The 12,483-nt window shown below is 38.9% G+C and overlaps 1 protein-coding gene across 1 annotated transcript in view; it reads left to right on the plus strand.

Moving 5' to 3' along the window:
• fam184ab (family with sequence similarity 184 member Ab) overlaps positions 1-12,483 on the plus strand; it is a 150,042-nt gene that overhangs the window by 107,888 nt on the left and 29,671 nt on the right. Inside the window, exons 15-16 of the mRNA XM_042389809.1 lie at positions 2,753-2,906; positions 6,027-6,154. Of these exons, the coding sequence (XP_042245743.1) occupies positions 2,753-2,906; positions 6,027-6,154 (282 nt within the window). The remainder of the gene's footprint in view (positions 1-2,752; positions 2,907-6,026; positions 6,155-12,483) is intronic.

Below are 12,483 nucleotides of genomic sequence, written 5' to 3' on the forward strand. Positions count from 1 at the left end.
TATGAATATCATTTTCCACGTACTGTGTTGATAGTTATAAATAGCAAAAATGGCATCTTCATATTTTACTGACGAAAGAAAATCAGTTAAACTCAGTGTGAACATCAGTTTTCTTGTTTGTTTTTCAGGCTTTGTGTAATAATGAAAATGAGATTTGAACCCATCAGAAACAGCAGCGATTCTCCCGTCGATAGTAAACATTCTCTTCATTTTACATATAACTCCGCAAAGGCAGATATTACCTGATAGTAGCCTCCACTGAACTGAATCCCATTATTGAAAATATTATAGCAGGTTATAAAAACATATATATCATTTATGGTACAATATAAAGTCACAAGGTGATAACTCGTTAATAAAATGTGCACAGCGCAGCATGAAATTGTTTTTTAAAGATATTTTTTTGTTATTGACATATTTAAATTCCAGTGTTTTTTATGTAGACCTGTAGGGGAACCAGCTAATTACAAAATATGGTAATCAGGTGAAACGACTGTTTTTACAATTATAATAATGAAACAGGATATTGTTATGAGTGTTGTCTGTCAGGATTTTTAAAGATAAACAAAGACAGTTTGAATATTTCCTGCAAATGAAAGATGTATCTTGGGAGCAAACACACCTGATCTGATTGGCAGGTGTGGATATAGATATGCAAGGAGAACCAAAAGTAAACAACTTAAATTTACAACAATTTCAGCCACAAAACTCTCAGATTTAACTAAAATAATATATCTCAGAGGAACCTGGATTATTATCATCTGTTTCTCTGCCATGACCATAAACTGTATAAAAATATGGACGTAGTTACCGTGACGTCACCTGTTGGTTTCTGAAGAGCGGTTTTGAAGCTCAAAGGGAGCCGCTCCGGCCGTCGCCATCTTGGCAGTGTGTGACGCTGCCTAACTCCCAGCCAATCAAAAATGGGCAAAGAGGCGGGCCGAATGGCTGAAACAAGCCACCTAGCGGCTGGCGGACCTGTCACTCAAAGCAGCCATGTCCTTCATTATGCATAACTTTACGACTTAATAAAATTTAAACGGGTGAAAAAAAATTCACCCCCCGTACAGTTGTCATGAAAGAGGAAATTAGCTACAGAGACCAAAACCGTTGTTTGTACCAGGCTGTAAACATGTTTATTTCTGCTGTAAAGTTGGACATTTTAACATGGGGGTCTATGGGGATTGACTCGCTTTTGGAGCCTCTAGTGGTCGTTCAAGGAACTGCAGTTTTTGGCTTCATTTTTCAGCCCTGGACGTTGCCGCTTGGCCGTTACATTGGTAGTAAAATAGTTAAAATAGTTAGTTGTGGTCGTCTGTCATTTTGATCATTATTTCTCTGCCAACAGGCGAACAGAAGGCCATGTTTGTAAGACTGATGAGCTTAACAGACGTTTAGACACAAACAATGTCTGTTCAATTGAAACCGAGTTTACAGCAACATCAGTGAGTTATCGTGTTTCTAAAGAAGCAAAACCAACCATTTCCCATAAATCCACTGTTACACACACACACAAACTGTGGATCCTCACACAGCATCAACAGCTTTTTCTGCCAGAGTAAACTGTGTGTGTGTGTGTGTGTGTGTGTGTGTGTGTGTGTGTGTGTGTGTGTGTGTGTGTGTGTGTGTGTGTGTGTGTGTTTCATGGCAGCTCTCCAGTCAGCAGTACTAATGCCTGATGATAATACTGTGTATAGAAGTGTTTGTCAGTTCTCTTGGCTAATATTCTAATATCTTGTTCTGTTTGTTAAATTATTGTTATGAAGCTGTGATCAACAACAGCTGGATGAAACTAACTGGACACAATGTAATTAATAAAACAACAGTGGAGACATGTTTTATTCAGCAGTTGTAGGTCTTGTTATGTGAAGTCTGTGGACTCTGTGTTTACAGACAAGTGAAGACGCCAACGTTCACATCCATGAATCTGTGACTTCACTTCAATCTTAATGATGATGTAGCGTCTTGCGCATCAAGTCACTTTTGACATTTTCATTCAGAGATGTTTTGCTTTGGATAAACTAAGAACATCATCTCTCCTTTTGTTGGAAAACACATCAAAAATATCTGTCAACACTCTGTTTCCTCATGATGTTGTTATCATATCCATTATCCACCTTGCATAATGTTTTCCTTCAAAACTTATTTGCTTTTGGTTTGTCTGTAATTTGTAGAAGACGGGGGTTGTGTGCCTTCAGTTTCAGAAAATATGGTTCAGAGAATAATTTGAATTTCACTGCAGTGGTCTCATTTTTATACAGCCATCATAAAACGCCAGCAAATCTATTTAATGCAAATATAATGAGATGAATATTCTACATTTCGATGTTTTAAGCAAACTTTAAAAACACTTATTTAGCATGAGTTCAAAGCAAAAGTCACATTCACAGAAGAAGAGAACTTTGGGAGTCACATTTTCCTTCTGGAGGATTTTAAATGTTACTTAAGTATGTCCTTATCTCTCTCCACCTCACTTCTTCCATTTCTCCTCTTACCTTTTCCTCCCACTCCCTCATCTCCTCCTACGCTGTTCACTTTCTTAAACTCTTCATCATCATATTCACCTTTCCCTCTCCCTCTTCTCTGCCCCGTTTCCTCCTCCATTTCCCTCACACTCTCTCCCTCCGGCCCTCCCACTCGCTGTTTTCCTGCCCTCTCTTTGTTCCTTTCTGTCATCCTCTCTCACCCCCCCTCTTCCTCCCCCTCTATTCCCCCCCCCCGCCATCCTTTCCCCACCTCATCTCTCCATCAGGACTTGGAGGAGCGTCTCCGCCACCATCACCATGCGGAGCTGCAGTCTCTCAGAGAGGCTCACCGTCATAGCATCGAGACACTCAAACAGCAGTCAGAACAAGAGCTGCAAACGCTCCGCTTTGAGCTGGAGGACGAGGGCAAAGCCATGCTGGGTAAGCTCTCAGAGTGTGTTCGTGTGTGTGTGTGTGTGTGTGTGTGTGTGGGTGCATGCATAAAATAAAATTCACCCTCACATGACACTTTTTATTTTACAACTAAATGTCTTATGAATGCACTGATTTGAGGGTTTTTGGTCACAGATTGCAACTAACACTAAAACACATCGTTTAATGAAGTAAAGAGTCTTATAAAAGTGATAAAAGAATGTTAATTTAAGATCCATAAGTACGTGTTTTTCTGTCCAAATGTAGTTGGAATTTAAAAACAGTTTTATCTAAAGTTTTACATCACAGTGTCTCATCCTTATCATTCAGTCAGTAATGCTATTCCACCTTACTTCTCTTTGCATAACGGGGGATTTCTAACTAAAACCATAAGTTAGTGTAATTTTAAACTTTTGTTTTCCTCATAAAAGTCCAACTTTATTTAATAAATTGCTTGAAAATATGATTGGATCAAACTGTGTGTGTGTGTGTAGGAACGGGATCTCCGTTGTTTACTGACGTTGATGTCAAATTTCAGATTCACATATTACAGACAGACTGACGATATTGTGACATATGACGGATTAAAGCTGCAATAGTCAGTATTTTATATTAATAATAGTGACTACATGTAATGTCAGAGGGGTCCTTCATACCGACGTGCACGTAGTGAATCATCATCTGACGCTGCAGTTCTCTTCAGCTCTGTGGAGTGTTGTACCTAGCATCTTATTTTAGCATCTTTCAGCTCATTGTTGTGGTTTTACTGTTTGGTTCAGTCTCATTGCTCTCATCTTCCTCGTTTCCAGCAGTATCAGGCAGCTGTTTTCAATGATAAACCCTCTGTACACGACCTGTCCAGCACCAAACAGCAGCTAGATGAAGTTAGCGACTAGCTGGTGAACATAGTGGAACATTTAGTGGCTCAAAAGCCAAATATTCCCCTCAGGAGGGCAAATGAATACTAATGTTACTCCATTTCTGTATGTGTGAATGTGTAATTAGGTGATTGTTTGCTAACACGTTCACCATAATGACTTTACACGGTGATAATATGTCAGTGTTGTTGTTGTTGCAGGTTGTTAAGCTGCTTCACAGTGGCCCAAAACAATCTAATAACAACTGCTTAAAGCTTTCACATGTATTTATTCCTCGTCCCTACACACTGACTGTCAACTAATCATAGAATTTCTGCCATACAGAAAATTACAATCATTGCATTTTTAAGCCGTAAGCAACATCAATAATAAAAAATGAACAGAACATTTGACATCAGGGCCACAGTGGAAGCCATGTCCCTCTGTAATAATGAGGGATTTACAGTCATCTCTTTATATAATTGCCTATAATTTTACATTTGGATTTACAGTCTCTCCAACATTTGCTTCTACAGCACAGTATGATGTTCTTTTTGTGTTTCTGCAGAGACAAATTACACTATTACTGCTCTCTCTTTTACATCAATGTAGAAATATGACAATATGAAAATATTAAAAAGAGAAGTTTGTATTTTTACATATTATCTGGTATAAGGAGGGTTTGTGAAGTAAAATGAGTAGAGAATGTCAGTAGAAATCTAAGATACAGTAGACCAACACAACTGGGAAGTGCAGGAAGAACACAATCTTAACCAGTTTTTAGTGCAAACTCACCAGTACTGTGTTGTGATAAATGTTCCTCCATTAACCTTCATGACACGGTCCTGACTCCAGAGAGCTGCTTCCATCTATCTCTCACTTCCCACATCCTGACATCCTGCATGTGAATCTATTCAGTACACGTGTGCTCAAGTGGGAGCGTTACACATATATATATATATATATATATATATATATATATATATATATATATATATATATATATATATATATTAGGGGTGTGCCAGAGTACAAATACATTATTCAGCAAAGCACAAATAGTGGTTTTATACGAATATTTGTTTTATACAAATATTTTAAAAATGATTTGTTTTCGGGGAAAAAACCCAAAACATGTCAAATACCAGCGTGTAGGTCGGTTACATCACTATCTCAGTGTCTCTCCTCTGCTCCGCTGTGACGTCTATCAGCAGGTCTCAACAAGGGGAGTCACATCCACCTGCTACATGACGCACATTTCCTAATTTGGACATCAGTCCTGTAGTTGGGGATGTTCCCCAGAGATAAAGCTGAACTACTGACACATGTGAAGTGCTCTCAAGAGACTCTCCATAACCTGTTGTTCCTCTTCTCCTTTCCACAAAGTTAGGCTGTAAAAAATAGGCAATAAATGAAAAGTGCAAAGCAATAATCACCTTTGAAATTCTAGTACGTTACACGGCGTGCTGTCTCTGTGTTATGGGTGTATAAATAGGTAGAGGTCTGTCTGCAATGAGTCGATGAGTAAAGTTTTATCTCAGTAGTCAGCGCAGTCGTCGTCGTATGATCAGGGAGACTCCAGTTAGAGACCCGGTGTGGGGACCTCCTTCATAAGGTAGTTTATTCATGAACACTTATTGTAACACTTTAATTTTCTAAAATTAACAGCGTAATAAAAACAAAAACAGGATTTTTAAGCCTCTTTCCACTTTTATTTGAGTACAAATACAGATAATTTTGCTGCCTCAACAAATACAGATACAAATACAAAAATACAAATACTGGGCTCTCTGCACATCCCTAATGTATATATATATATATATATATATATATATACTGTGTATTGTATATTATTGTAGCTGTTCATAATGTGAGATCTGCAGCGGTCAGTTAGAAATAGTCTGAGCTTCGGCTGCTGTATTTCTTTATTCTGACGTTTTAAATGGGTCTTATATTCAAGTGGAGAGGGGCTAGCAGTGTGTGTTCCCTCTTTATGCTTCTCTAAACCATTAGACTGAAATAAAAGGTGCTCATTGGAGTGAGGATTAAAGGCCACTTGGGTAAAAGCAGCGGAGGCACTCCTCTTTATGTGCAAAGTAAAAAAAAAAAGACTTTATTTATTTATTTTGTAGTAAAAAAATTCCTTTCGCATCACATGAGCACTATCTCGCAAGAAGAATCTGAAACTTGAAGACACGTTTTACTCATGTGTGACTTGCGTTCTCCTTTAACGTTATTTTCTTTTCCTACATTACGTTTTTTCCCCCGTCAGCCTCTCTGCGATCAGAGTTGAACCACATCCACGCGTCAGCCATCGAGCACCTGAGACAAACCCACCAACAGGAGTCAGCCGCTGCCAAGCTGGAGCTGGAGAAAACCCTGGAGAACAACCGGCTACAGGTACAGAAATATTTACATCTAAACATGTCGAGTTATCTGCTGCAGCTTTATTATTATAATTCTGTAGATATCTGCAGACTCGGGTCATATATGTTTACAGATGTACTGCTTGTTGGAAACAAAACCACTGTGACACACTACTCAAACACTTCAGCATGTTTTCTCTCTGTTTCATGGCCGGAGTAACGATGGTGTGATTGGAGCAGATCCACACTGTGTAGCACCTCCGAACAGGCGTTCAGGGTTTCACACAATGAAAAACACTCACAGTCTCCAGGGAAACTATTCTAGACAGCAAGAGACATATTTTACTTCTGTGTATTAAACACTCAGGATTTACTGTGTTTTATCCATATTTAGTAGCTTAAAGTTTTACAGTTTGCCAGAGGTCGTGCTGAAATGAGTAATAAAATAACAACAAAAAGTTAATTAACAACAAGTTTCATAATTGATTTATCCTTTAAGACATTCATCAAGGAAAAAATGCCAAATATTCTCCACTTCCAGCTTCTTAAATGTGAGGATTTTTTTCCTGTTTTTTTAATATCATTGTAATTTGAACACATTTGGGTATTGAACCGCAGGTTGAACAAAGCAGGACATTTTAAGACATTTTAAGACATGATCTTTTGCTCTGGGAAACATTTTTTCACTATTTTCACGATTTATAGACTATTGATTAACTGAAAAAATAACAGATTACTCAGTAAAAATAATAACATTAATTTTTTGTTGAGTCAAGAGCAACTGGACTTGTTGTTCTTGAATCAACACTTTTTGGATTTTGGATATATCATGACTGGGATGACTGGGAATCTTCACAGTTAACATTCATTCTTAGCCCTAGTTAGAAATACTTTACTCATAAATTATTTAGAATTATGATTTCTAACCCAACTTCACTCCTCAAGTTATTCAAACTACAAACACACATACTTCACATTGGTAATATAAATGATATATCGTTCATGGACGCTACTCTTTTAGGTCCATGTTGGAATTTTTGAGCGTGGATGGATTAGTACACTCAAAATTTGAACACTCTAATAAGATAGTGGGGGATAATATAATGTGCTATACAGTAAAAAGGGAGAGTCTCTGATCTCATGCATCAATTACTTACATTTTTTATGTTTCTTGCCTTTGTTGTTATTGTCCTGCTGGCAGGAATTAGATGAGGATGGAGACAGTGTTAGATGACGTAGCCAGAATACCTCCCATAACATCTGCTGCAGACACACACATATACACACACACCACCCGGCGTGCTACCCTCTTACCATCGCTTGTAAATCTTACTAACTACCCCGAACACCGCGGGTTCCTCTTTCATCACCTTGTGATACAAATGTTCTAGGAGAGCGGCACAGCTGGTTGTCTTTAATGCTCTCCACATCCCGCCATCAGTCCCTCTTATCTTTAGTTGCCAAGGCGATAGAGAGTCAATGAAGGTCCAGTGTTAGAGCCTGAACTGTTGTTTGTCAGTCATAACTCTGCAGCGAATGCAGTGGAAACTGGGGGGTCACATGTCAATCGCTTCCTCAATATCCTGCAGTAGACACACAGTGGATTCACATCAGGTCTCAAGTCTTCAGATTTAGTCCCAAGAAGGTGCTAATATGAGAAGATTTAAGTTGAAACTGTCTACGCTGAAACCTGTGATGAGTTGGCATTTTTACAAATTCTCTCACTGGGATAAAATAATAGTTAAATTTCAAGTACCACAGCCTGCAGATCATATGTTTACCTTCTGTGAGTCACTCAATAAATTCTGACATGATATTTGACATAAAAAAAATCAGAACACGTCTCTACTGTATCTCTGTTCTCTGTCATATTGTAAAGACTCAAAATTACTTTTTATTTCTAAACAAAATTAGCTTTTAGGGTTTTAGTGCTTATATCTGAAACAGTTCTCAAGTCCAATCATACACACTTCTGGTTACTTCTGGTTCTTTTTAAGGATTTTTAGGCATTTATAACTTAATTTGATGAGGTAAGATTGTGGTTATGTCATGTGTATTGGTCATTATTTAGCCATCGTAATTTGTAAAGTGACTTTACTCATTCTGTCCTTTCACCATCTGCTGCTGCAAGCTCTGTTTGTCTCCATAATGCAGTACATTTCATGTCACAGACTGTAACCTCCAACCAAATCAATTTCCCTTTTTTTTGGATAATGAATTGAACTTGAACGTGTAAAATACAGCAGGGAAACCGTTTCTCTTGGTGAAAGTCATTGCTGGAGTTTTGACCCCCTATAGACTATTTCTCTTCTCCGTGCACAGATAGAAATCCCTTCTCTGCTAATTTGTTTTATTAACGTGGAAAGAACCTTTAAATTCAGAGACTTTGTTTATATGCAGGAGCCTCAATGGCACATAAACTGAAACTTCCTGAGTCGAATCATCGGAGTAGAAGAGCTCAGCGGCAGCCAGTTGTCACGCTGTGTTAAATAATGTTTTTATACCTCCAATTACTTAACAGATGGGGAGGAAGAAACCGATGAAGTGAGGCGACGTATGTGTGTGTACACAATGTCATCTGTCTCCGTGGAGACACTTTAACGTGTTAGTTTCTGACAGAGAGCTGTTGGATCAATTATCTCATCATCAGTATCTCTTGCCGTCTAATATCTATTTTTTATATTGTTTGTTGAGTTCATGGCAGATTTTGCTGATTTTCTGAACTCTTATTTTCTCTTATATTTGTTAAAGCAATAAGAGGAAAATAAGAAACTCCTAAACTCTCTTAACTGCTCGTTTCAGGCTGATGAATGTCAGCTGTTCATGAGATGTGATCATTATTAGCATGTTCTGCTCTGTTTGTGGATGAGTTTCATTCATATAAAGTTCCCAAAGAGTAAAAAACAGCAGCTTCGAGTCCTGCTTTCAGAAATCAGAAGATAAACACAAGACAAAAAGTCGAATTATCACCTTTCTGACAACAAGAACTGAAAATGTAAAAGCTTCATAAAAGTCAAATTAATTTCAGAGCTGTTGCATTAGATTGCGCAGGTGTTCCTAATAAAAACTGACAGAATGACCGATTAATACTCAACCTTCACCTTTTTAAAGTAAAAGTAAATTTTCCCGTTTTCAGTAAAGCTGGATATCACACCCTAGTTCAGTCTGGAGATCCAGCCGGCTAATGTCCTCACTTGATAAATATTTAAGAGCCTTATTTATTTTTAAAGACATAAAAATGAGAATAGAAATAGACTGATATAAAAATATATCACACATTTGCTTATTTTAGCTGTTTGGAGTGAATGTGAACAGAAATATCTGCTGTAATTCAACCAGATTATATCCAGAAAAAAAAGTATTTAAATTCAAGCTTATTCAGGTGTATTTTCTTTCTTTCTCTTTGCTCCTTTTTTTTGCCAGGAGTTTGAGGAGATGGAGAGTAAAAAACACTAAATGAGTCATTAAAGATTCATCTGCCCTGTCCCCTACTGTGCTTAATTGTGCCACAAGGTTTATGAACAGCAAAATCAGCCAATTACATTAAATGAAGATGCTGAGGGAGAGTCAGACAGTTGGGAAAGATTTTGTGACGATGAGGCTATTATACAAGATTATGGCTTTGTGGATATATATGGCGCACTGTCCTTGGCACTAATTGTTATGGAGGCAAGTTGAATGAGAGTTTTTTGCAGAGTGGAGAATCATTAGCAGACAATAACTTAACAATATTTAATCTAATTCTGATGGAGTTAAGCGGCTGTCTACTGGGAGTCTTCAGATCACATCTTTGCCTTTCTCTGCCTCTTCATTCAACTCTCTAATCATAACGATCAATTAGGCAAACGAGACTCACTCAGTCTCCTTTTATGATGTGGATTTTAACACTGAACCTGCAGGTTGACGGCTGGTTGGATGGAAATGACAGTAAGATGAAACCTTTTTGTCAAACTTTCGATTCCTTCTCTACTTCAGGCAAACTTCCTACACTTCTTACAGTGTAAACCATAATGTCAAACAAAGTCACAAATGGACTCATTGTACAGTAAAGGAAAGCATTGATCACTTGTTCATTTTCACATTTACGACTGAAACGAGACAGTTTTTGTGTCTGAAGAAAAGAGCAGCTCTGCGGGTGGCCGTGAGTAATGCGGAGAGTCGGTTATTGTTTACATGAAGTCAGTCAGTGAATCTAAGAACAATGATCATTCATGAGCTAAATGAGTGATTCACACAAGCTGCTGAACAGAGATGATCCTGGGTCTCTGCAACAATCCCTTTTTTTTTTATGTCGGTTTAAAAAAAAAGAATAAGTGTTGCCACTATTCTTGTGGGTCTTAGAGGTGTCACAACACATGTATTTTTGTTCTATTTAAGCATTTTCTGAAGTGGTCCTTCAGTAATAAAGTCAAGTACACTACAGAACCACACAGAGCACTCATGGTATGGAGTAGTAACAGAGAGAGAGAGGCCAGGTGAATGGTAATGAATATTAATATTCACAGTTAGTTTACCAGCATTTAACAGTCAGTGAACAACTTTGACTGTGACTCACTAATTGTATATTAATCATATCTGTCTGTTAATTATGGGCCCAGTTTCTGTTACAAACACTCTACCTAAGAACTCTGTCTTTAATGCGGCTATAGTCGATATTTTCCATAATAACAATATATGAAATCACAGTGTGTAATGTGTTGGTAGTGACTCTGCAGCTCCTCTCGGCTTTACAGAGCTTTATAGTGAGTTTCAGCTCATTGTTTATCTGTCCGGCTGCAACTTTACTGTTCTGGTTCACTCTCAGTGCTCTCATAGCAGCTGTAAAAAGCCGCTGTACACTACCTGCTCAGCACCAAACAGCAAACAGACACAGTTAGCTGTAGACTAGCTGGTGAACATAGTGGAGCATTTAGCAGCTAAAGAGCCAGATATTTCCCTCAGGAGTTGGTAGAGAGCAAAAACAGAGCTAAAAGAGAGTGAATATTGGACTTACATTCACCAGATGGACAGAAACACGACCCCACATGAATGATAATGTTGCTCTGTAACTGCTGGATGTGGAAATAAGCGACTGTTTGCTAACAAGTTCAACATATCAGCTTAAAAGCTGATGATGAGTCAGTGTTGTGTTCACTACTTGTTTCTGCCCCAAGTAGCCAAAAAATTATTTAATGTAGGTTAACGTTCAGAAAAATGTGCCCAGTATAATCCAATGCAAACAAAATAAACGGCCCTGCAAAAAACTACTTTTATGAAGCTTCTTATATTCAGCTTCTGTTGACATCATAACAGATTCAACCTCATGGTCGTGTTTAGGTTTTAGTTTCTGATGCTATTAAATATTATGAATTATATTGAAAAGGGTTTCTAATACAGCCCAACATGTAAATTGAATACGCTAATATATCAGCTGTTATTAGCTTATTGCACATCCTGTATATCGGTATCAACGTATATGTCAGCTGATAAATGACAATAGAAGTACAGAGATGCCAAAGATATGTTTTGAAACAGTATCACGAGTCTGTAGTTTGTCCACCAGAGTAAAACGTCCTGCCCTAACCCCAACCCTAACCCTAAACCTGACCATAACCCTGACCCTAACCCTGACCATAACCCTGACCCTAAACCTGACCATAACCCCAACCCTAACCCTGACCCTGACCCTAAACCTGACCATAACCCTAAGCCTGACCCTAAACCTGACCATAACCCTAAGCCTGACCCTAACCCTGACCCTAAACCTGACCATAACCCCAACCCTAACCCTGACCCTGACCCTAAACCTGACCATAACCCTAACCCTGACCCTAAACCTGACCATAACCCTGACCCTAACCCTAAACCTGACCCTGACCCTAACCCTGACCCTAAACCTGACCATAACCCTAACCCTGACCCTAACCCCAACCCTAACCCTGACCCTGACCATAACCCTGACCCTAACCCTAACCCTGACCCTAAACCTGACCCTGACCCTAACCCTGACCCTAAACCTGACCATAACCCTGACCCTAACCCTGACCCTAAACCTGACCATAACCCTAACCCTGACCCTAACCCCAACCCTAACCCTGACCCTAAACCTGACCAAAACCCTAACCCTGACCCGAACCCTGGCCCTAAACCTAAACCTGACCCTAACCTTAATCCAGACCCTAACCCTAACCCTAACCCTGGCCCTAACCCTAACCCTGACCCTAACCCTAACCCTGACCATAACCCTGACCCTAACCCTAACCCTAACCCTGACCCTGACCCTAACCCTAACCCTAAACCTGACCCTAACCCTGACCCTGACCCTAAACCTGGCCCTAACCCTGACCCTGACCCTAACCCTAACCTTTTCAGAAATATTTAAAA

Source organism: Thunnus maccoyii, chromosome 17, assembly GCF_910596095.1.
Source record: "Thunnus maccoyii chromosome 17, fThuMac1.1, whole genome shotgun sequence".
Classification (NCBI taxonomy): domain Eukaryota; kingdom Metazoa; phylum Chordata; class Actinopteri; order Scombriformes; family Scombridae; genus Thunnus; species Thunnus maccoyii.